At 37.4% G+C, this 25,414-nt stretch overlaps 3 protein-coding genes across 11 annotated transcripts; 2 read left to right on the top strand and 1 right to left on the bottom strand.

The window, feature by feature from the left end:
* The first annotated feature begins 2,725 nt into the window (after positions 1-2,725).
* LOC141903771 (uncharacterized) lies at positions 2,726-11,061 on the top strand. Of its 6 annotated transcripts, none has more exons than XR_012619096.1 (5): positions 2,726-2,863; positions 3,063-3,121; positions 5,548-5,797; positions 6,292-6,366; positions 6,456-7,066. XR_012619096.1 is itself a non-coding variant. In XM_074792067.1 (5 exons), exons 1-4 carry the CDS (start codon positions 2,825-2,827, stop codon positions 6,350-6,352), a joined length of 414 nt encoding a protein of 137 aa, XP_074648168.1. In that variant the 5' UTR covers positions 2,726-2,824; the 3' UTR covers positions 6,353-6,366; positions 6,456-7,066. The 6 variants fall into 6 exon arrangements, 5 of the variants coding, with proteins under 5 accessions (XP_074648168.1, XP_074648165.1, XP_074648169.1 ...); XM_074792067.1 differs by having other exon boundaries at positions 6,287-6,366; XM_074792068.1 differs by having other exon boundaries at positions 2,729-2,752; positions 6,287-6,366.
* A 3,670-nt stretch (positions 11,062-14,731) lies between these two features.
* LOC141903954 (uncharacterized) lies at positions 14,732-23,601 on the top strand. 4 transcript variants are annotated; one of them, XM_074792362.1, is made up of 6 exons: positions 15,407-15,437; positions 15,611-15,717; positions 15,948-15,989; positions 16,067-16,138; positions 16,352-16,640; positions 22,350-23,601. In XM_074792362.1, exon 6 carries the CDS (start codon positions 22,530-22,532, stop codon positions 23,409-23,411), a length of 882 nt encoding a protein of 293 aa, XP_074648463.1. In that variant the 5' UTR covers positions 15,407-15,437; positions 15,611-15,717; positions 15,948-15,989; positions 16,067-16,138; positions 16,352-16,640; positions 22,350-22,529; the 3' UTR covers positions 23,412-23,601. The 4 variants fall into 4 exon arrangements, with proteins under 4 accessions (XP_074648464.1, XP_074648463.1, XP_074648466.1 ...); XM_074792363.1 differs by lacking the exons at positions 15,407-15,437; positions 15,611-15,717; positions 15,948-15,989; positions 16,067-16,138 and adding an exon at positions 14,732-14,741; XM_074792365.1 differs by lacking the exons at positions 15,407-15,437; positions 15,948-15,989; positions 16,067-16,138; positions 16,352-16,640 and having other exon boundaries at positions 15,654-15,717.
* LOC141903955 (uncharacterized) lies at positions 23,556-25,092 on the bottom strand. The gene is made up of 2 exons (XM_074792367.1): positions 25,079-25,092; positions 23,556-24,200 (listed from the first exon to the last, which is right to left on the bottom strand). The coding sequence occupies exon 2, from the start codon at positions 24,195-24,197 to the stop codon at positions 23,655-23,657; it is 543 nt and encodes a 180-aa protein (XP_074648468.1). The 5' UTR covers positions 24,198-24,200; positions 25,079-25,092; the 3' UTR covers positions 23,556-23,654.
* Between the last annotated feature and the right edge of the window lie 322 nt (positions 25,093-25,414).

Genomic DNA, 25,414 nt, shown 5'->3' with positions numbered 1-25,414 from the left:
CAAAGAGACTGTCATATATTATTACAGAATCTAGATCTTATATAAATGGCCGTATTATAAGATTCTGTAAAACTATTTGGGTTTTATTGTTCACTGCAATGGCAAACTGGATATTCGCCAAGATGAAACATAAAACATGGAAGATGATCGAAGTAGGAATACATAGCTTTTTAGTAGGGAATCTTTTAACATAAAGCCTATAAGCCATTTGATTGACACATGAGGCGGTACTTGCGATCTGCCGATGACGTCAGATGTAAGCAATGATATAACCGAGTGCATCGCGCACGCGTACAAAACAAACATGACAACAAATTTAAATTCAATTTTGTGACACCAATTTGAATAGGCTTTTAATTAGAAATTGCCTTTTACCAATGACTTTTTCAACTGAAGCCAGCTATGTCATTTGTAGATGGAAAGATAGAACAAATTCATGTCTTTGTCAAACTCATTTTATAGACACTGAAATGATTTTGTCCAAGGGAAATGTTTATTTTCATCGTTTTTTTCGGATGTGAACAGCCTGAAGAAATATTTACCCGACGACTACAGATCACACCCTGTTATAAAATTTGTTTGATTAATATTTTACGCGAGTTTTCTTGCTATTACTAATCTCTGACTATCTTCATTTTATGGTTGTATAACCTCAACTCCCCGAGTAGTCCACCCCCTAAAAAATTCATCCTTGCGTCTTATGAGAACTAACACCTAAATCCTTTAACCTTGATCAGCCTCTTACTCAATTTCTTCAAGTGATGTAAAACTTATGGCAGAATTAATGGTTAATTTCTCGATTTTTTTCATCCCAAAGAATAATTTATAAATCGAGCAGTAAGATGACACTTGACAACCCGATTCAAATTTGCCAATAAATGCGTTCAGATGTCCGGGTCATTTTTACGTACGTGTATCAAATTTGAGGTAAGAATTAAAACCTTCAACACATACATATGCCACGCCGAGAAATATGGAGTTGCATTACACAACGCTTTGCTACCAGCTCGACCCTGTATCAGTGAACAGGATAGAGAAATGCGGAGACTCGCTGACGGCGTTTTATCGTTTTACGCTCAAAGAGATGTCAGTGAATTAGCCGAGGAAGAATGCTCTCAAACACAGAATGTCATCCGACGTCAAACTTGTGTCCTGACAGCGACGGACCTCTGTATCCTCCATGCATGTCCAGAGTACAACAGTTTAATCATCGAAAAAGTATCTCCATTACGAGAAATTAACTAAACTTGATTAAATTACATCATTTTTCATAAGCGATACTGTGCCTACGAGATGACCGAGAGTGAGTCAAGTGAAAGAGAGGTGCCGGTTAGTCTAGTCAGACGTTAATCAATGGATCGAAAATTTTAAAAGAAAATCTCATTGAACACAAAACATTACGTTACTACCATTAACACAATGTTACTCCCATTAACCTTACCAGATGTTTAATTCCAATACGAAATGAAATCGACCGGTAACATGATTATACTCGTCCCGCAATTTTGATAAAGTTTAAATGTATTTTGGGATCTCATCTCAGTTTCCACTTACGAATGAGAAGTATCTACGCACGTGAAGGTTTGCCCTTTTATCAAATGGCTGTAATAGTTATAAAAAACGACACATTAATTCTGCAAATGTTGTCAGAAAAAAAAATTGACAGAACGCAGTAAGTCACCAACATACTTCATTTTTTCAATATATGGATACGTACTTCATTTTCTCTTCTTAGATACCGACTGGTTAGGGAAGATACTGCGTTTTGCCAATTTATGGCTATTGGAGATATTAGTTTGAGGTGACGTGTGCAATTGAAATGAGCAGGTTAAGTTTACGCAGAATCAATGAAAAGTAATTTTTGAAATATTTTGGACATGCAGCGTTTTGTCGCATCATTAACCTTACCAGTTGTGTCTTAAGCATAATGAAACTTGGTTTTTCATCAACAAGTCTGCACTGTCTACTTCAGTTGAATTCCTTTAAAAGGTTTTTTTAAAAACGGTTCATAGGTTTCAGTCAAAACCTCAAAATCGTTACAGTTTTTTCCTTCAATTGTGGGTTTCATTCGCCGTTTCAAAACTTGTTGTTTATAAGGCCCAGCTCTTAAAAAAGAGTCCTTAAAAAAGACTATAGTGGCTGATTCAGGCTACATTTAAAAAGTATGACACTCAATCTCTACAATTTTTATACTTTTATTACTTTCGTCACAATGTTACTTGGTTTTTCTAATCTCAAAGAGGAAGTTAATTGCTTAGCTATCATTTTTGTTGTACATAAATCAGATAGGTTAGACATATGTTGGTCATGATAACATCCCTTTTCATTCGGATTCTTCTGCCCGTCGGGCCTTGAGAGTCCTGGTTAGGGGGGTTCCACAGCAATTGGGGCTCAAAAAGGCTCTTCCCATCGTCTTTTTCCAGCCTAAACTATCCGAAAACACTAACAAGCTATGACCCTCTTTTTCCTGGACTGAAATGGGTTAAATGCTTTTACTCTCTCTCTCTCCTCCCTACACAGGCCTACCCGGTCAAATTTCGCAGAGTCTGGAAAATTTTAACTTTTATCATTCTAATAACCTACTATCGGAACATTAAATTATTCATATTCTTTTGTAGTCATTACTTTGAGTAATACATCTATCCGGGGAATTACCGTTTTGAAAAGTTGCGACATTCCATTCTATTCGTCGCCCTTATCTATATGTTTGTTATACGTTGGTGGAAATAGTTTCCACGTGTGACGCATCCGGGTAAGTTCATTTTTATGGTTATTTTGTGCCTACGTAAAGTAATGCAAATAGGATGATATTGCAAACAAGCTAATGAAAACGATGGAGGCCCAATGCAACTTACAAGCTCCGGTAAGTCCATTTGCTAATGATTGCGATAGAATATGTATTAATTAGATACAAGAAACTAGAGTGGTAAATTCTACCCGGTACCGCAATAAACTATCTAACTCTAGATTTGAGTATAAGGCAGAATTTTGAACTATACTGCAGATCATGGTTTATCGGTTGAGTTCTTTCATATCTCAGATAATCTTGTCTATATTTTCAGAAAATTGACACTACTTCGGAAACTGCAGATATGGACTCTTTGCAATTTACTGAACAGAGGTAATATTCATGCATTTTTTTCACTTATTGCCCGAAGCAGCCACCATGATAATCTAGAACTATCATTGATCGTGTAATTTAGACTGGTGGTGGCCAGGTTAACGAACAATTCTTACTTCACGATCATATTAAATAGAATAGAATATGATTATATCAAAATGTTTGTAGAAGATTCGCACATTCATTAGCTACGTATACAATGTTTGCGTCCGAATATTGCGCCTGAGACGGGTCAGACTGAATTAAATGTGAAAAATGGATGCCTGCTTAAACGACTGTGTAATTAAGTGGGAATTTGTGAAAATGTATGAAAAAAGGACTAAGAAATGTGTCTGTCAAAATATTTATGCCATAAAAAGTGGAGCACACGACTTACGCACAAGGTGTGAAACAGCATAGAATTTTATGATTATTGTATGGTTAAAATCTTTTAAGTCTGTTAAGTCAATTCTATTTCAATCTTTCCAAATTTCAACCACCAATTTATTGTACTGGACGTGAACAAAAACGAGAACAAGTCTGGAAAAAAGTTCATCCTGACTCAACTGTTTGAACGATGATGATTTGAAATTATGTCTCTGTCTACAATGATTCATCGCACATCAACGAACATTTCTTCAGAACACGAATCGCCGAACAGTGTTTTCCTGCTTCACTAGACCAGTGGGCGTCATGAGCGCTCCTACATAACGAACTGGGAAATTTAAATGTTTTACAATTAAGAGAAAATATCTCTCTCTCTCTCTCTCTCTCTCTCTCTCTCTCTCTCTCTCTCTCTCTCTCTCTCTCTCTCTCTCTCTCTCTCTCTCTCTCTCTCTCTCTCTCTCTCTCCTCTCTCTCTCTCTCCTCTCTCCCTCTCTCCTCTCTCCCTCTCTCCTCCCTCTCTCCCTCTCTCCCTCTCTCCCTCTCTCCTCCCCTCTCTCCTCTCTCCCTCTCCTCTCTCTCTCCCTCCCTCCCGCTCTCCCTCTCCCGCTCTCCCCTCCCTCCCTCCCTCCCTCCCCCCTCCCCCCCTCCCTCTCCCTCTCTCTCCCTCTCCCTCTCCCTCTCTCCCTCTCCCTCTCCCTCCCTCTCCCTCTCCCCCTCTCCCTCTCCTCTCCCTCTCCCTCTCCCTCTCCCTCTCCCTCTCCCTCTCCCTCTCCCTCTCCCTCTCCCTCTCCCTCTCCCTCTCCTCTCCTCTCTCTCCCTCTCCCTCTCCCCTCTCCCTCTCTCTCCCTCTCCCTCTCCCTCTCCTCTCCCTCTCCCTCTCCCTCCTCTCCCTCTCCCTCTCCCTCTCTCTCCTCTCCCTCTCCCTCTCCCTCTCCTCCCTCTCCCTCTCCCTCTCCCTCTCCCTCCCCCTCTCCCTCTCCCTCTCCCTCTCCCCTCTCCCCTCTCCCTCTCCCTCTCCCTCTCCCTCTCCCTCTCCCTCTCCCTCTCCCTCCCTCTCCCTCTCCCTCCCTCTCCCTCTCCCTCTCCCTCTCCTCTCCCTCTCCCTCTCCCTCTCCCTCTCCCTCTCCCTCTCCCTCTCCCTCTCCCTCTCCCTCCTCCCTCTCCCTCTCCCTCTCCCTCTCCCTCTCCCTCTCCCTCTCCCTCTCCCTCTCTCTCTCTCTCTCTCTCTCTCTCTCTCTCTCTCTCTCTCTCTCTCTCTCTCTCTCTCTCTCTCTCTCTCTCTCTCTCTCTCTCTATGCACGCGGACTGTCTATTATCACAAATACTGGAGTTAGTGCGATGTGACAAGTTTATATATATATGACAAGTTCATATATCATAGTTTCTTTGTATATGTCGTTGTAATATGAATTCTATATGTATATGTATATGTGCGTCTATATATGTTAATCATTTGGTAATTATCTGTTTCATGTGAACCGCATTAATTATTGAATATTATTATTATGTAGTTTATTGAATGATTCACATACATTGCGATATCTTCTAAAAGAGCGGTTTCAATACTTTAATCAAGTTCTTCTAGCACGGCATCTACATGACTATTTTGAATCTTTCTCTCGAAATTTTGCCGATGCCACTGCCTTCCGTAAGACGTTGAAAATATTGGGACGTCTAATGAACTCATCGACTTCGGCACTCATATCTACAAAGTTTGCATTAACTTCTATGAAGTAACCTAAATGCTTTGCTATATCGTAGTAACCTAGATTCTGGCATAAAAAAGTCATCGGACATTCCAATTTTCAGTGTACATTGTGGGGACTTGAATAACATTAATTTACTTTTCCCAGGATTAAAATTAATACTGAATCCATCTGAGTGTTACACAAATTCTCAACATTAGAATGCTGATTGTAATCACAATGATGTCAATCGCTTTTTCCGTTGATTTTGATTTTTTTTTGCCGGAGCTTAGATTTGGATGATTTACCCATATATGAAGCTCCTTTTTTCTCATGTGCGACCAGCTTTTAGTGTATCAGTTCGATTACTTGCAGGATCCGCATGTGGTTGAAAGATAATACCACAAAAGACGAGTTTCGAAAGTTGAAGAGTTATTTTCGGAAAGATCGAAAAAATCCATCGTTTATACCTCCTGCTGATATGGAAAAATGCAAAACTATGTTTGATTTCTTGGCGGAATTAGATAAGCGTCGTATTATCAATGAGAGTGAATCCAATTATGAGGAATTGGAAAAAGCTTATACAGCAATTGAAAACCATGGAGGGGCCGATTATTTGGCGGAGGTAACTAAGCATTTTGAGTATTCAGGCAATTCCTTCGTACTGAAGAAAATCGTTGAATGCAATGCAATAGATTGCAATACATATACATCATTTGAATATTCACGTTAGAGAACAGAAAAGATATCTATGAATACAATAGTTCCATCAATGTAATAATTAAATTGAAACGAATTCATATAAGTATTCATCATTCATTCCCATGCACTTTTTCCTGTAAATATTTTTGTAATTCTGGTATTGTATATACGTATATATTGTTTTCTTTTTCTGTTGATTCGTTTTTCATTGACGATCATGTGCACTTGATCATGATGAATAAACTAACTTGAACTTTAACTCGAAATCTACAAATTCGGTTTTTTACGTAGATTTTCCAATGTACATGTATAACGAATAAAGTTTCCGAGATATTGCGTTGTTACCACATTATTAAATTAAGGCGATCGCATTTATTTAATTGAATTTTATTTCCGTTTGATGATCCCGAAGGTTAGGGGTAACAAGGCGATTAGGGAAGACAATATTGGGGAAAATGAATATGATGATTTGTCGTAAGAGATTCGCACTCGGTAAGACACTTATTTCTATTTTTAAGCTATCCTTATTCATACGTTGATATAGAACTAGTGTACATATGCATTTACGTAATTTTTTTCAGATATGATGAAATATGTGAAAACGTCTACAACACATGAGAGATATGTACTCGGCCACGCAAAAAATACCATTGCTTCTCATCAGCCCTTTTTGGAAAGCTAACGAGGGAGGCAGGTTTTTATTTCTATCTCCTATTTTAAAAAAGAGAGGGAAATGAAAAGCCTTATTCCAAATTCCATAAGTGACGAAGGCTACTATTTATTATTTTTTTCTCCCCGGACGAAAAGCACTTCGTTACCGAATTACTTACCTGCCAGAGAAACGACTGTATGACAAAAACGTAAAAAGTGTGATCAGGTTGTTACGCGTATTCGGGATGCGTGCGGGAGTATTATTAAAAATTATAATTAAACTATTATTTAAAAAAGAAACGAAAACAAATTTCTACTTGTCGGATGCGCATCTTCATTTCTTTCTTTTTTTACTGACTTGACCTCAATGTGCGCGGAAAATGAAACTGATGAGAAACAAGCACTTTTTGTGTGGCCTTACTCCGTGAAAAAGATGGATGAAGAAAAATTCTTAGATTATTGAACTAATTTGGCAAAGTATATAATGTAATTGGTATATAGTGATATTGATGAAATAAATCGTTTTCTTATCTTAACTTAATTCATTGTTAAGCCTTCACAAAATATAAACGGTGCACATATATTTCATAGCAGATTAAAAACCACCAAACACTCGGTAACGTCTCGTTCTGACAATGACAGTTGAGCGCCCCTTCAATAGGTTTTTTAGGTTATTTTTTTTTTTGTTTTAATGGTTGATGATTCATTCACTGAGTACAATATCGATAACCTCTATGGGTAATAGCATTCTTATTGACTAATGAAATAATTCAATTAAATTAAGGAAACAATGTGTATAAGGAAACAGTACTATAATAACTCTCCTATTGATCTCTTTAGTTTTTGCCTGAACGTGGACGGCCCTGTATTAAGGATCATGCCTTCAAATTGCCTCTGAAATGCATCTAGTGGGCTTCGTTTTTTATAATTTTGCATACCCCATCTGCGTCGTGAGATAGTCTGTCCGACTGGATTCGTGCTCCCCCCTTAAGTCACCTTCTGCATCCACATCTGCATTAGAAAATTGAATGTTTCAATGTATCTTTTTTTCTTAGTAGTACGAACCTGGCCAAGATAGTCACCACTAATAACTCAATTTCAATTAATTTTATTTTATCTATTAAAAGTAATTAATTTCCGGTTTACAACTATGCCCTAGTATCGCCACCTACAGATATTTTCACGCATTGATGTCATTTTCACGAACACAGGAAGTTTGTCTTTTTGGCGGGGATGGCCGCCCAATATGTCCGACTGGATTCGTGCTCCCCCTTAAGTCACCTTCTCGATCCGCATCTGCATTAGAAATTTGAATTTATCTTTTTTTCTCAGTACGTACCTGGGCAAAATATTCACCACTAATAATTCAAATAAATTATACATACGTATTATACTTAACATTTACATCTGGTCCTTTTGATTTATGCATATATGTATCAAAATCGAGGGATATATATATATATATATATATATATATATATATATATATATATATATATATATATATATATATATATATATATATATATATATAAGCCTAATACAGGCTGCCACAGCAAATGATGTATAGATCAGATAATACACCCGGTATCTATATACATTTTCATAATTCAAGTTGTGAAATTAAAGTATTCACGAAAACGTCAATGGAAACTAAATAATCTTTGTATGGCATCGATAAACTGCAAAAGTCAAAGATTGAATATTTAACGGATCAAATACTAGGAACCGTAAGTTCAAATTATGTATATGCCGTGTCATCCGGTAAACAAATCATATTTCACCTGTTAAAGCATCATAGTTTGTGAATTTGCATTAACCGAAATCTTCGTTATCTAATTTAAGATTGTGTTTCCTTGCATGGGCTGAATATATTTGAAATCGTGAAAAATTGTGAAATTGTGGCAAGCGTTCCAAATCGATAAGTGAACAATTCTTTAACACTGGTTGGAACGGATTCTATATATTTTGTTGAGGTTCGCTATTGAAGATGGACGATGCAGCGTACGCCTCCGCGTTGGGCGCATACATGTTTTATTTTGGTGGACAAGCAATGATGCGGAAACGTCTTTCGGATGCGTTACGGACTTGTTTCCACCAGGAAGGAAATGGACTGCGGGTCCTATCGATCGGGCCGGCGCGAGGTCATGCGTTAGAAGATGCAATATACACAGTAGGCGAAGAAATTAAGTTTGAGCGCGTGGATTGTGTGGAATACAACAGTGTTATGATTGCTGAATTGAAAGAACGTATTGGTTTATTAGCTGCAAACTATCGTTTTGATTTCACCGTTTATCATCGAAATTTCTCAGTCGAGGATTCGACCGCGGCTTCCTTCCTACCGAGTAACTTCTACGATTTAATCGTGTTCAACCACGTGATGTATTATTTCGACGATCCTGGTCGTGTGATACACGAGGCCGTCTGTCGACTTACTCGAAATGGAGGCCACGGGTTTGTATGTCTAAACGTGCTAAATACAGTCGGGAAGATCTGCGGCGAAATTAACCGTACTGTGCCAAGGAGAGGAGACTGCCAGATGAAAGCCCCGCGCATGGGATGGAACCCGTTTGATATGAGAAAGATTCTGATCGATGCAAAATTGCGAATAATTTTGCATTCTACCGATGAATATGGAATTGCATTACACAACGCTTTGAGACCAGCTCGACCCTGTATCTGTGAACAGGATAGAGAAATGCGGAGACTGGCTGATGGCGTTTTATCGTATTACGCCCAAAGAGATGTCAGTGAATTAGCCGAGGAAGAACGCACTCAAATACAGAATGTCATCCGTCGACACACATATGAAACATACGGGTTTCCTTTTGATAAACAAATAGTCGAAAGTTACTTGGTAGTTAGAGAATAAAATCGAAAAAGACAAACAAAAATTATATCAGCAAGAAGAAGAATATATTGGTTGAATTTCTTTCAGTAGTTTTCTTTGAATTAAAAGTTCTATAGTTAGAATATATATAAATACTAAGTATTGATATGGTTTTTTCCATAGAGTTCATGCTATTATAAATGTTCTTAAGTCGTTTAAAAGACTTTCCGTTTTCTTTTTTAATTTTCCGTATCAGATTTTTCTAATTCTTTGCTCAAATCGGCTGCGTTGATAATGTGGAAGAAGCTTGTGATGAAAATCACCGCGCAAATGATGACCTCTAACGAATATAGTGCATTGAATATTGCGTCATCCTAAACTGCATTGACGGCCACACCAAATGGACTGTTCGTCGCCGTGGCGGTGTCGTTCTTAGGTTTTTAGGTTTTAGGTTTTAGGTTTATTTATTTCGCTCTAACCAAACATTGGTACATAGAGGTTACAAGAATTTGTACAATAAAATTTATAATTTACAAAACTTAAAAACAAGAAAACAGAGATACACATAGAATAGAATAATAATAGAGATAACAGATATGTATACATGAATTTTACTTAAGTACCTTGAGACCAGCATTTACAAATCTAGCGAGTTTAATTAATATATTGTTATTTACAGCATTAAGTAATTGTGACATTTTAAAAGTGTTGGGTCTATTTACATAAAAAGGTGTTAAGAAAACTCTTCGTATATTGTATAGTTTGGAACACTAAAAAAGAAAATGGAATTCATCACCGATTTTGTTAAGACTACAATATGTACAAATACGTTCGTTTCTATCAATATTTACATTGCTAAGTTTGTTTGCATCTAATTTACGGCTACCGATCCGAAATTCAGCGAGACTATACATGAGGTGGTTCGGTACAACGGATAAATAGTTTTCATAATCATATTTAAGTTTAAAGATTCTATAATTTACGCATATGTCACTATTTTGCAATTTTTCCCTCCATGTCTGAATGTATCTATCTTTTAGAGATTGTTTTATGATATTTATCGACCGTAGATCGATTACCTGGTCTTGCCACACATAGTTCAGCCCACAGTTTTGTATAATTTCCTTAATTTGGCAAATGCAATCAGATACATATAAATCTTTTCTGTATAAGTCGTACAAAATATTATACATTACTAGATTCAGCTTTGACTTGTTAGCATTCAAAGTTTTGTTCCAATATTTAATCATTCTAAGTTTAATAGTAGTCGATAAAAGTAATCTGCCAGTCTCGCCATATATCATAGTATTATGGCAGAATTTTGGTACTTTTAGAACTAATTTACAAAACCTTGTGTGGACTTTTTCTAGTATATCGATATTTTCATGGCCCCATATTTCACACCCGTACAATAGAATTGGTGCCACACAACAATCAAGTAAGTCTGGAGGAAGATTACATCTTCTGCCTTTTTGAATAATAGCAAACATTGCTCGAACAGCTTTGTCGTGAAATGCTTTTTTCGCTTTTGTAAATTTTCCATCCCAATAAAACAAAATTCCAAGATAATTGTACTCATCTACTCTTTCCAATGTCTAATCACCAAATAGAAAATCGGGAAGGTTTTTTAATCTTTGCTTCGATCTTGCGAAAATCATTATTTTCGTTTTATCAATGTTAACAAATAACTTGTTTACTTGGCAATAATCAAATAGTATATTTAAATTGTTTTGTAATTCAGATTCTGATTCTGCAAATAAAAATGTGTCGTCTGCATATAATAATACAAATAATTTCAGTAATACCTCAATTTCTTCTTCAAAACTTTTTTTGTATAGGTTGCTAATAAAGGTGAGTGAGTTACTATTGTTATCGTTGAAGAATTTATCAATATCGTTAAGGAAAATAGCGAATAACAGGGGGGAAAGACTTTCACCCTGTCTTACTCCGATGTTTGAAGGGAAAAAATTTGAAGTATCACCTTTAAACGATACACAAGATTTGGAATTCAAATAGAGGTTGTGAACGGTGTTAAAAAAGAGACCTTTTATACCTAAAGCCATCATCTTGTTCTGAAAGGCCGTGTGGACGACGCCGAGGCAGACGAAATCCCAAACGATGACGAATATCGAAAATACGAAATTCAGAATTCCAAAGGCCATCGCAGCAGTGAACCAGTTCTTAGTCTTTACGCGTTGAGCTGTCAAACCAGCAAACAGCATGATCTCGGCGAACCATAAATGATAGATGACGTTGACCAGTAGAATAGCCGTAACTACTCCAATCAAAAAAGCGAGAAACCAAACACAATCGCTATTTTTCCGACTCGTAGCATTTTCTTAGTATCGTCATTTTTATTCGCTTTGCGGAGTTCTGTCGTATAGTTGCTTTACTTGATTCTTCTTTATCAAAGTGTGTACTACACTGGTATGACAAAAATACATATTCTAACCAAATTATTTAATTAAAGATTGCATTTGCATTGAAAAGATAGAACTATCATTTTGATGGGGTAGCTATAGTTTCGTCACCTCGAAGCATTCATCGTCTTCTGAACATTGAAGTTAGATATCTACCAACATTTTCAATAACTTCCGAATTCTTACTACTCGATCTGGTTTTTTTTTCTGTTATGAGTATATGAATGATTTTATTAAACGTTACATAATTTGTCGGATGACACAGACAACTGGCCCACAACCTACTATACCTATTGAAACGGGTAGATACCAAAACATACCACGTAGCGATCGCATGTACGAAATGTAACCTTTTCAAAGTTGGTGACGAAATCCTTATGTTTCGAACTTGATGTGGCACCAATGCGTCAACGTATAATCGTCAGCTTTGAAACGAAACCGCAAATCACCACATACTATATGTATCTGATAATCGGAATCTGAATTTTGAAATCAGTGTAAAGTCAGTATAACAATGTAGCCAGCATTGATTACAATGAAAATTATAATGGTGAAATAAGTCTATATAATCACAGTTGATAGGAATGATTGGTACGTTTGCCCAGACAGGAATCTAGATACAGAAGATGGCTGAACCGATAGAAACCGATTACATCTTTCTGAGTACATCAGAAAACCGCCATCGATTAAAATCAAGAGTTCTTTGAGAGTTGTGCAAGCTCGGGAATATTGTTATACAGAGGAAGGAGCAATGATACATCGACGCATTCTATCGACAAATCTATTTTCCGTTATTACGAGATCCTGAAATACAGAGCAACGATGTCAATTTTAGAAAATTGTTCTGATGAATCATCCTCGACTGTTGTTATAAGAAATCCATTTTGAGACGGATTTCTACTGCAATTTTGACTTTGAAATTGGCTTACGCACACAATTCATCAATGTGTAAAAACAGTAATTCGTCAGCCGCCTGCAGTGAAGAAGATGAAAACAAAATATATCTCCGTTCTTCGCTTCCAGGTTTTCCGGGTCTATATATCGACTTCATGTCTGGCAGTGAACAACTGAAGACCAGGCACGGAGCGATTCTCTTTCTCGTCGGCCATTTCATCATAATTGTTGTCGGATTTTTCGGCAATTTAACGATCATTTTCATCATGTGCGGTAAAGTTATGAGACGTCATTCGTATTCAGTATATTTGCGTTTCATCGCGATTATTGACAACTGTTATTTAGGAGTCGAGGTTTTCGCTTGGCTCAATGTGTTCATGTATCTGCTCACCGGGCGTCGTATTCGAACACCTTTTTCAACATCATACCTGGGATGTGTTATTTCAGATTATATCGTTCAAGTGATATATTTCGTTAGTATGTGGGTTATGGTTAGTTTATCGTTAGAACGTTTTAGTGTGGTTTTCTTCCCATTCATTTCAAAGCGCATCTGCACCCATAAAAATGCCGTCATAGCGACTTGTCTGACATTTTTCGTACCAGCCCTGTTCTGCTTGTACTATCCCTTATACCCCGTTTACTATGACATCACTGCTTATCCGGCTGGGCCACATTTTTCTTATCGAGGTGTTTGTTGGTACTCCGATGACATCGGTGCCATTACAGTCAAAATACGCATGCTTAATGTTTATCTAACGACTTCCCTTGTTTCGTTATTTAACATCGCAATTATCGTTAAATTACGACGTAATAAGTTTGGGGATACGAAAACCAAAAATGAGAAAGTGAATAAAACCACTAAGGTACTGTCTTTAATCGCCTTGACTTTCGTTGTTGGCACAAGTCCGAATGTGATTATTTCCCTGTTGAGCACAGTTTCTCGTTTGAATCTGTCAGATATTGTTTGGGGAGTGCTGTATAATGTGCAAGAAATGTTCAAAGCTCTTGTACACTCCACGAATCTATTCATTTATTTAACAGGTACCGAAATACGAACTGAATTCTTTAGATGTATCTTATGCAAAAATAACTAATTGCAGGTAACAAGATTTTACGATTTTGAGAAAAAACATGCCGAACCTGAAGAATTTTACAATTCCATACATTTCTTAAATTTTAATACTTTACTTTCGCACTACCGGTATGTCCAAATATATTCAGGCGGTGTATCTCGACCTTAATAGATAAGCGAATACGTATGAATGCAGACTCAAAGGTCAAATATCATTGAATAAACTTATTTAATCCGTAGAGTCAAACTTAACCGAGATGGAACTGACTCTGGGTTGCAATAGTGAATGAAATAAAACATAGCAGGAAAGCAGCGATAACCGGTTTTCTACATTTTTGGTTTAAAAAGAGGGTTTCTAAAAGGTGGGTTTTACAGTTAACTTTACTCTGTTTCTAGCATAGTGTCGAACCTAGAAACGATTCCAATTCAAAACTCGATCTTTATTGAAATGTTAAGATGTAATGCGGGTTCGTTCCTTTCAACTCATATGAAAAAGATTTGTATTATACATTTACAATTAGGTATGGCTTCATCAATAGGCCTTTTCGTGTGTTTATGCCTAAACGCAATCATTCGGCTTGGGACCAATAGAAATCTGATTTCGCTCGAAGAACAAGCAACTTAGTAAGCAGGCTCCAAGATTAATGCTACTTACGTTCTTAGCAGATTACGCCCTTTAAACCAACTGAAACGGTTTGAAATGCAATCAAAAAATGATAAATCCCCTAAAATCGTTTGGATCTTCAAATAGGGATTGTCCCTGTTATTCATTTGGTTGGTAAATTTCGTTTGATTTTAACTGCCGTGTCTAGCCAGGATGATTCAACATCTAGTTGGAGGTCGTGTTCGCGCGTGATAAATCTGTTCGCGGATACCGAAAAATATTGATTGACAGCGTAGTACGGAATACCTGAAGGGACATACCGGTTGTCCGGGATACCTGAAGGGACATGCCAATTACCGATAGCTAGTTGCAGGTTTCCGCCGGTATTGTGGGACAGTAAGTAAATTTAGGTTTTAAACAGGCAGTACAGCACACACATAGAATCTGCTCGAAAGAAAGAGCTTTATATTTCATGTGTACTATACGTTACATATATATATCTGGTTATTCTAATTCATACATATATGTATGACAATTTGAGGGAAAATTAAGCCTTTAACCGTAAAAATATAAAATATGAAATATTCAAGCTGTCACAGCAAATGTTGTATCGATCAGATAATAGATAAGTACTTGATACACCCCGGTATGTATATACATGCTCAAAATTGAATTCAAGTTATGAAATTTTTAAGAAATTTCAAAAAAATGTCGATGGAAACTGAATAATCTTTGTATTGCATAGATAAACTATCAAAATCAAACATCAAATATCTAATGTACTAGATACCGTACCTTCATATGTCAACCGGCAAACTAATCATATTTCACCTATCAAAGCATCATATTCTGTTTTTGCATTAACCAAAATCTTGGTTATCTAATTTAAGCTTGTGTGTCTTTGAATGCGTTGAATATATTTGAGAATTGCGAAAAAGACCATTGAAAAGTAAACAATTGATGAAAATTAGCGCATCGTTCCAAATCGACAAGTATATATAGCAAATAATGGTGCGACACTCGGTGGAACGGACTCCATATATTTTGTAGTGGTTCGCTATTGAACACTCAGGGCTCGTATCAGAGTTGTAGGTAGTGTAAAAAGGATAATCTGTTAATCCAGTGTCTATGGTTTGTAATTATAGACGCTGGATTACCAGATTATCGTTTTTACATGACACTGGATAAACAGATTATTTTTTTTTACACTACCTACAACTCTGTCCTCTGATACGAGCCCCTGTGATTGAACATGGACGACGCAGCGTATGCCTTCACGTTGGACGCTTTCATGTTTTATCGTAGTGGACAAGCAGAGATGCGTCGATCTTAATCTGAGTTAGTCACTCAGAGAATAATCTTTTCGGATGAGGTTAGTAACTCAAACGAAAATAATTTTGATTTATTCTTTCATGTTTCGATCAGATTTTACCCCCGAGTTAACAACTCAGCGTGAAGTAATTCCGATTAACCGTTTTATGTGAAGATCGAAAGAAAAATCGATCAAAAAATAATCTTTCATAATTGAATAGTTGTTGAAATGGTTTTATCTTATCTTGATCTATATTTTTTGTTTGCCTATGCTTTCACAAATATTAACAGTGCACATACATCTGTCAACAGTTTTCTAGCAAAACGAATTCGGTAAGAACCAGTTCTGACAATGGCAGATTATGAGCGTCAATTCAATAGATCTTTAGGGCTTCTTTTTACTTTTATAGTTAACAATACAGACCTGATTGCAATTCATGAATTGAATACATCGAAGGAGAAATGTCATAAAGGATTGAAGGGTAAAATCACAGGGGCTCGTATCAAAAGTTTGGGGGTGAACTGTAGCTTAGATCATCCAGTATCCCTGGTCAGTGGTACTATATATATAAAAAGAAAAAGGGCGGAAACTCCTATACAGACACTTCGATTTAAAACTGCTGTAACTCCTCGAATATCCAAAGGATTTCGATGAAATCTATTTTAAACTGTTCAAAACATCCTATATTTTCTAGATATGTCTACTTGGAGGCTATTTGATAACTTTCCACCACTCAAAATCGCGATTAAATGTGCCGGAGACCCCCAAATTATCCTGTACTGCAATTGCTATGGCAGCAAAAATCCTCTACCTTTCAACTTCATGTGAAGAGCTCGTGGTGATTTCAGCGTCTAAATCCAACAAACGATACATCAATCGAAGCACAACATCTTACATTTTGCTCATAACCAGAATTTATTCATCAAATGAACGTATTCTGAGTTTGGGAGAGCAAAATTTGCAGAAAAACGGAAAGCTAATCGGTAAGATACAAATGCAAATTCAAATTCAATGTTATGGTGCAAACCTTCTGAGGAATATATTCGCGACGGTTTTGGTAGTTTAAAATACAATCCCTGTGATAAGACCCACATAGAATACAATTTCAATGATCTAACGGGATTAATTAGTCATTTCGAAGAGGTTTCCTGAAAGTTTGCGCAATGAAATCTGGTAGTGAATATTGCGTCAAATATTGCGTCGTCCTAGGGGCCGGTTGCACAGTCCAAAAGTTGTCTTAAGTTTTAAGACTGGTCTAAAGTTGTTATATTGGCTTTAGAACAAAGTTGAAATGGAACTGCGACTCCTGGAACTGAAAATTAAAAAACTAGAGAAGGAAGAGTAAAGAAGATTGTTTATGTCGTTGTATTATTTTTGATATGATCCTTTCAAAAGCAAGTTCCAAACTCGAAATTGACGGCCATGGAAAATGTCGCATCTATCAGCTATTCCTTGCTATCTTCCGTTGATATGATTTGCGGGAGTTCGATAAATGTGTTGTGGGCGGTTTAAAGATATGAATATGTGTATGGTGTCATCTGTCAACCGTCCTGTGCAGTCCTCGCCTTACCGGAAAAAAACCTTAAGTTTTGAATTGTCGCTCGAGAAAACGAAAAAAAACGGGCCAATGTGGAATTTGGTTTATTGTTACTCTAGCCGTACAGAATAATCCTTTAGTATGGCACGAATCAACCACTATACAGTGTAATACCTGTAATTGCTGAATATTACTTAATTGCTGAATTAGACACTTATTTTAGCACATTAGAATGGGGAACAGGGCAATGTTTATTTAACCTACCATCGGATTTACGTTCGGCTCTTATCCGATTTAGATGCTCTTATCACCTACTACCTATTGAAACTGGTAGATACCAAAACATACCAAGGGACGATCGCATGTACAGAATGTAACCTAAACAAAATTGGAGACGAATTCCATTATGTTTTGGAATGCAATCACTCGAATTTGCGAAATGTGTTTATACCCCAATTTTTCAGTAAATCATTTTAATGCAAACGATAGAAACGTGTTAAGAAAACTTGCAGTGTATATATGTTAAGATATTGTGCAGGGCTGCGTTTTTCAAAGCGGTGATAAGCCCTATCCCGGTGATAAATTGCTATCCCGGTGTTAAATATTTTCATCACTGGGAGTGTGCATTTTTCAAACCTGTGTTAACTTTATCACCGGGATAAAATCAGCTATCCTAGTGATAAAGTTAACACACCTTCAACGTGGTGATAGCAACACTATAACCAGGATAAATCATCAAAATATTATCAGAAAATGTATCTATTGTGACTTGTACATGTCGTTCTGTACCGAGACAAAGGCCATAGTAACAAAATATTTTTTTCATTGTTATGGTTGCATGGTGTCTGATCATGGCAATGATATATCTAATTTAGTTACATTATTGAAGAAAGGGCACTTAATATATACTAGCGAAAACCCCTTGGACCATATGATTTTTTAAATCCCTTGGAATTGACTGGTGCACGCGTGTCGGGGGACACTATTCTAGGCAATTAAACGGAATCATTAGTAAAATCGCCTAGTGTGTCAGGGTCAAGCTGTTTTGAGGGGCTGTTCTATTTCAAGAAAAAAGGCACTTTTTGCCGTGAAAAGGGGCACATTCCCTATTGAATAAACGACAGATCTTAAATATTAAGTACCTGAATAGATAATTTGAGAATAAATTGCTATTCATTTTGCAAAAATACAAACATGCAAATTGACCCAAATTTTTTATACTGACTTTGAAGGGCACATGTTCAGGTAGTTAAGCATGGCACGAGCCTGGGTCGGCACTTGAAGATCATCACCTTCGGCGATTCAGTCGGTGTGTCCAATAATTTTGCGGGATTCGAACCTCTGTGCTGATGCTGACCTGCGCGCGTTTGTCATTATAAAGGGGATTTTCAACTCAGTTAATCAACGAGCCTAGTGAATGAACGTTATACGCTATTACGGACCCAAAACCAATCTTAAGACAAAATATACACATAGCACAATTGCTAAGATATGAAATACGTAATGGAGGATTTCCGTGACAAGCATTTCGGCCTGTGTTAAAATGAATTGAAATATTAAGTTACCACCGTAGCAACACACCTATCTGCATCTATATCCTGTGATGTGAACCGCGAATATACGTTTCAATCATTTGTGTTTGCATTGGGATCTATTACATCAAGAAATCCTATAAGTTCGTTCTTGAAGTGAGAAATTAGATCGAAATGTCAGCCATTTTCTTTTTGTTATCACCGGGATAAATGCTCTTATCCCGGTGATAGTTATCACTGGGATAAAATGCTTTGAAAAACGAGAATTTAACCCTGTGATAACAATCATCTTATGTCCATGTATTTACTTTCGTTTTGTATTCGAAAAAGTATGTATAATTTGGAGCAATATAGCATAATATGTACGGCAAAAATATCACGTCATCCAAAAAATGAAATTTGTTTAAATTTTTTTGTAAAATCTGTGGCTAGCTTATTTCAGCGCAGCTTTTGATCGCAAGGATTTCGATCCAGGAAAAAGTGGGAAGAAATCAAAAATGCATTTCAGGAGAAGCAACGAAAGAAACACACTGTCCTATCTCTGTGTCATATGGCGGGCTAGTTTTCGGACGAGATTTTGGAGATCTTCTCCGCCAGCAAAGATTCGGATGAGTTACCCGCATACGGAGCATTGTTTTTCCACGTGCGGTCAGAATTTTTTATTAATCAATTCAATCATTTGCTAAATCAGCATATGGTTGAGAGATAATGCCACAAAAGACGAAATTGAAAATTTGTTCATGTTTTCGATCTTTATCCGAGGTACGTGGTAATTCAGAATAGAATAGTTTTGAATAACTTTTTCATTTTTTCGGATATGGTTAGTTACTCAAAGGAAAATAGTTTTCGATTTTATTCTCGATTTTATTTTATTTTCATGTTTCGGAGTTTTCGATTTTATTCTCGATTTTATTTTATTTTCATGTTTCGGATTTTATGCCGAGTTAAATGCTCAGAGTGAAGTAATTTGATTTTGTTTTAGTTATAGCTCCGAGAGCGATCCTACCAGTGAAAAGGTCGATAAAGAAAAAATCTTTCATTATTGAATCGTTGTTGAAATGGTTTTATGATATCCCCGCTCCGTGAGAAACGGAAAACAGAATTGAAGTCAGTGAAAATAACGAAGTATCCTACTCGTGTTTCTCCGAGGGAATGCTTAGCCACGTTGTCAGGAGGGGTGGAGGCAAGCAGTAACTGACAACTGATAAGTAACACGTGACTCCGCGTGATCTCACAAAACATTTTATTCTCTACAAAAATAAAACTCATTTATTATCTAAACCTACGTAACTTATTGTTTGCCTATGCTTTCACAAATATTAACAATGTACTTGCATTCGGCAACACTTTTTTAGTAAAAAAACTTGGTAAAAATCCAGCCAGTTCTGACAGTTGATGAAAATTAGTACAAACATTGGCAAGCGTTCCAAATCGATAAGTAAACGTCATTCTTTGATACTGGTTGGGACGGATTCTATTTGTTGAGGTTCGATATTGAACATGGACGATGCGGCGTATGCCTCCGCGTTGGACGCTTTCATGTTTTATCGTGGTGGACAAGCAGAGATGCAGAAACGTCTTTCGGACGCGTTACGGTCTTGTTACCGGAACGGAAATGGACTGCGGGTTCTATCGATCGGGCCGGCACGAGGTCATGCGTTGGAAGATGCAATATACGCAGTAGGCAAAGAAATAAAGTTAGAGCGCGTGGACTGCGTGGAACGCAACAGTGTTATGATTGCCGAATTGAAAGAACGTATTGGTTTACTAGCTGCGAAGTATCGTTTTGATTTCAACGTATATCATCGAAAATTCTTAGTCGAGGACTCGACCGCGGTTTCCTTCCTACCGGGTAACTTTTACGATTTAATTGTGTTCAACCACGTACTGTATTATTTCGACGATCCTGGTCGTGTGATACACGAAGCCGTCTATCGACTTACTCGAAATGGAGGCCACGCGTTTGTATGTCTTAACGTACTAAATACAGTCGGTAAGATGTGCGGCGAAATTAATCGTATTTTGTCAAGGAGAGGAGAATGGACGGCGGAAGCACCGACCATTCGGTGGAATCCGTTTGATATGAGAAAGATTCTGATCGATGCAAAAATGCTGCGAATCGTTTTGGATTCTAGCGATGAATTTGGAGTTGCATTATTCAACGCTTTGCTACCAGCTCGACCCTGTATCAGTGAACAGGATAAAGAAATGCGGAGACTCGCTGATAGTGTTCTATCGTTTTACGCTCAAAGAGATGTCAGTGAATTAGCCGAGGAAGAACGCGCTCAAATACAGAATGTTCTCCGTCGTCACACATTTGAGACATATGGGTTTCCTTTTGATAAACAAATAGTCGAGAGTTATTTAGTGGCTAGAGAATAAAATTGTAATGAAATATATACACAAGCATTATGTAAACAAACGATTCAGAAGAAATATATATTAATTGAATTACTTATAGTCATAACTCTTTCAAATAAGATTCTTATAGTTACATATTCATATAAGTACTAAGTATTGATATGGTTTTTCCATAGAGTTCATGTACTCAGAATTTAATGATTTCTAAATATAAACTGTTGTTATAAATGTTTTTTTAAGTCGTTGAAAAGGACTCTCCGTTTTCTTTTTTCACTTTCTCCGCATCAGATTTCGTATGAGAGAAAACGAACAAAACGAACCTGGCCAAGATAATCACCACTCGACACTCAAATAAATCATACATTACTTATTATATACTTTACATATACATCTGGTGCTTTTGATTTATGCATATATGTATCAAAATTCGATGGAAATCTAAGCCGTCAACATATATATGCATTATGCAGGCTGCTACAGTAAATGTTGCATAGATCAGATAGTACACCGGTTCTCGATACACCCGGTATGTATATACAATATCTTCAAAATTGAATTCAAGTAATGAAATTTTCCAGAGAAATTTCACAAAAACGTCGATAGAAACTAAATAATCTTTGTATGGCATGGATAAACTAACAAAATCAAGCATCAAACATTTTACCGGTGAAATTATTATCATCATTTATTTACGAATTAGATTACATTAGAAAATTACAGATGATTATATATGGTTATGTAATGTAAGTCGATGGATACCAGGAGAAGTAACACCACCTGTAACCATAAAACGTGGCCCTGGCACCCATGGAGCTACCGTAACTTCATGTGTATGTGCCCATCTTCACCCGTCAAGGGATTCGAACCCACTACGCTAAAGCTGTTCCCCGAACCCCTTGACCTCACGAGTCGTTGGAGTCGTTACTAGCCGACCAGAATCAGGTCGGGCCAATCACAGCGCTTGTTACAAATGACATTAGGCATCTATGGAATTTCCCGGTAAATGGACCAATCAGTGAACACGTAGTGAACGCGGAAGTATTGTCGCGTGTCGATAATGACGTCATGCGCAAAAGCGCCAGTAATGAAATCGCGTCTCGTGAGGCCAGGGGGCTGGTGGAAGCGAGTTCGGGAGCGATACCGGACCCCTGGCAAGCGAGGATGGTATGTGCCGCGTCACCCGGCAAACTAATCAGCTTGCATCTGTAAAAGCATCATATTTTGTTTTTGCATTAACCGATATCTTCGTTATCTAATTTCAGATTGTCTGTGTCCTTGAATGCGTTGAACATATAGGAGAATCGTGAAACAGACTATATAAAAGTAAATTGTTGATGAAAATGCGTTCGAAACGCGGCAAGCGTTCCATATCGATGTATAGCAAATGATGCTTTGACACTGGGTGGAACGGGTTCTATATGTTTTGAGGTTCGCTATCGAAGATGGACGACGCAGCGTATGCCTCCGCGTTTGATGCATACATGTTTTATTTTAGTGGACGAGAAATGATGCGGAAACGTCTTTCGGACGCGTTACGGACTTGTTACCACCAGGAAGGAAATGGACTGCGGGTTCTATCGATCGGGCCGGCACGAGGTCATACGTTAGAAGATGCAATGAACGCAGTAGGCGAAGAAATAAAGTTAGAGCGCGTGGATTGTGTGGAATGTAACAGTGTGATGATTGCTGAATTGAAAGAACGTGTTGGTTTGTTAGCTGCAAACTATTGTTTTGATTTCAACGTATATCATCGAAAATTCTCAGTCGAGGACACGACCGCGGCTTCCTTCCTACCGAGTAACTTCTACGATTTAATCGTGTTCAACCACGTATTGTATTATTTCGACGATCCTGGTCGTGTGATACACGAGGCCGTCTGTCGCCTTACTCGAAATGGTGGCCACGCGTTTGTATGTCTTAACGTACTAAATACAGTCGGGATGATGTGCGGCGAAATCAATCGTATTTTGCAAAGGAAAGGAGAGTGGAAGGCGGAAGCCCCGAGCATTCAGTGGAATTCGTTTGATACGAGAAAGATTCTGATCGATGCAAAAATGCGAATCATTTTGGATTCTACCGATGAATGTGGAGTTGCATTACACATCGCTTTGAGACCAACTCGACCCTGTATCTGTGAACAGGATAAAGAAATGCGGAGACTCGCTGATTGCGTTTTATCGTTTTACGCTCAAAGAGATGTCAGTGAATTAGCCGAGGAAGAACGCACTCAAATACAGAGTGTCATCCGTCGTCACACATATGAAACTTACGGGTTTCCTTTTGATAAACTTAAAATCGAAAGTTATCTGGTGGCTAGAGAATAAAATTGTGAAAAATATACATATACGTACACAAGCATTATGTAAACAAACGATTGAGAAGAAATGTATATTAATTGAATTACTTATAGTCGTAACTCTTTCAATTAAAATTCTTATATTCAGATTAGTATTAAGAATTGATATGGTTTTTCCATAGAGTTCATGCACTCAGAATTTAATGATTTTGAATATAAACTGCTATTATAAATGTTCTTAAGTCGTTTAAAGGACTTTCCGTTTTCTTTTCTAATTTTCCGTCCCCTCAGATTTTTCCAATTCTTTTCTCAAATCGGCTGCATTGATAATGTGGAAGAAGCTTGTGATGAAAATCACCGCGCAAAAGATGATCTCTAATGAATATAGTGCATCAAATATTGAGTCATCCTGAACTGCATTGGCGGCCACACCAAATGGCCTGTTCGTCGCCGTGGCGGTGTCGTTCTGAAAGGCCGTGTGGACGACGCCGAGGCAGACGAAATCCCAAACGATGACGAATATCGAAAATACGAAATTCAGAATTCCGAAGGCCATCGCAGCGGTGAACCAGTTCTTAGTCTTTACGCGGTGAGCATGGACTGTCAAACCGGCAAACAGCATGATCAACACAGCGAACCATAAATGATAGATGATATTGACCAGTAGAATAGCCGTTACTACTCCAATCAACAAAACCAAGAAACCAAAGACAATCTCTATTACTCCAACTCGTAGCAGTTTCTTCGTGTCGATATTATCATCATTTTCGTTCGTAGTGTGAAGTTCTATTACTCTACTACTCGATCTGTCCATTTTCTGCAATGAATGATTTCATTAAACGTTACATACTTTGATGGATGACAGACAGTACGGTCCACAAAAGCCAAGACAAATTTCAGAATATGGGGGTAATGTGAAAATTCTCCTATTAAACTCGGTTAATTAATATTTCCGCGCCCGTTCCATGAATTATTCTCTCTTAATCAATGCATCCAACAGCAATGTACGTGATATACTGATACTTCGTGTTTGGTATAAAATGAAAGCTATTATATTATCAAAGCTTTAAGTTATTCCCACACTAGTAAACACATAAACACACTACAAAAGTTTTTCCTAGTGGATGGCCAGCACAAAGACAAAAACGGAGGCAATTTACGGATTTCGTATCCGAAAGGAAAATATAAGGATTCAGTCACATAGCCACCTTGGAACAATTAGCCATTTGATAGTTGATAACTCCCATTTTGTTATCAGCGTACTTTTTGTTCTGCATTTTTGGATCGTTTTCATTCTTTTTTAACTATTTGTGATGCGTGTAAGATGGATTTTGGCAACGTTGAAACCACATGAATATTTAGTCTACGGTTATGTAAAATGCATTTCTCACATAGGCCCAAGTAACAATGGGACTCGAGAGCAATATTAAAACTTAAAACATTTTTTATTTCAAAAAAGCCACAGAATAATGGTTCATCAGAACCAGTTCCGATGAACTGCCGAATGAGGTAACTTTTATCTTAAAAACTTAGCAGCAATAGCGAACGTTTTACGGAGTTACTTAAATCTTGAAAGCCATAAAAAAAGCCATGGATGTACAACTCCCTCCGGCTGAGGAATTAAGAGGATTCTCTTTTAGCGTTTAAAAACACAACAGTAGAACGAGATGGTTATTTCTGATATGATTTACCTACCAGAATTGTTGTTGTTTTTCTTCCGTCCTCGCGAGATACGTCTTACCACTAATAGTAGATGTTTAGATGATGACAACTGTTGTATTTCCCTAACTTAAACCTGTGCTTATACACGATGTAAATAGAAAGAAGTCGCTAAAAAGCCTGCTCTCGATAAGCGGATTATGTATGCGTTAAGAAAGAATACGGTTAATGCATTTTTGGAACTGAATATAAAAACTCCTTATTTCTTTTAGAAGATTAAGAAGGTTTATATGAATATTAAGGCCATTGCATATAAAGCATTCATTTACGTGGGAAAGGTTTATACAATGGAATGATTAATATGATACGGTG

The sequence above is a fragment of the Tubulanus polymorphus genome, chromosome 4, assembly GCF_964204645.1.
Source record: "Tubulanus polymorphus chromosome 4, tnTubPoly1.2, whole genome shotgun sequence".
In the NCBI taxonomy this organism is placed as follows: domain Eukaryota; kingdom Metazoa; phylum Nemertea; class Palaeonemertea; order Tubulaniformes; family Tubulanidae; genus Tubulanus; species Tubulanus polymorphus.
The sequence above is the reverse complement of the archived record's forward strand: the minus strand, read 5'-3'. Positions and strand labels throughout refer to the sequence as shown.

What these genes read in the sequence shown, in the direction of transcription:
- LOC141903954 (XM_074792363.1), top strand. Translation starts at nt 22,530, where the DNA reads ATGGACGACGCAGCGTATGCCTCCGCGTTTGATGCATACATGTTTTAT.
- LOC141903771 (XM_074792064.1), top strand. Translation starts at nt 8,516, where the DNA reads ATGGACGATGCAGCGTACGCCTCCGCGTTGGGCGCATACATGTTTTAT.
- LOC141903955 (XM_074792367.1), bottom strand. Translation starts at nt 24,197, where the DNA reads ATGGACAGATCGAGTAGTAGAGTAATAGAACTTCACACTACGAACGAA.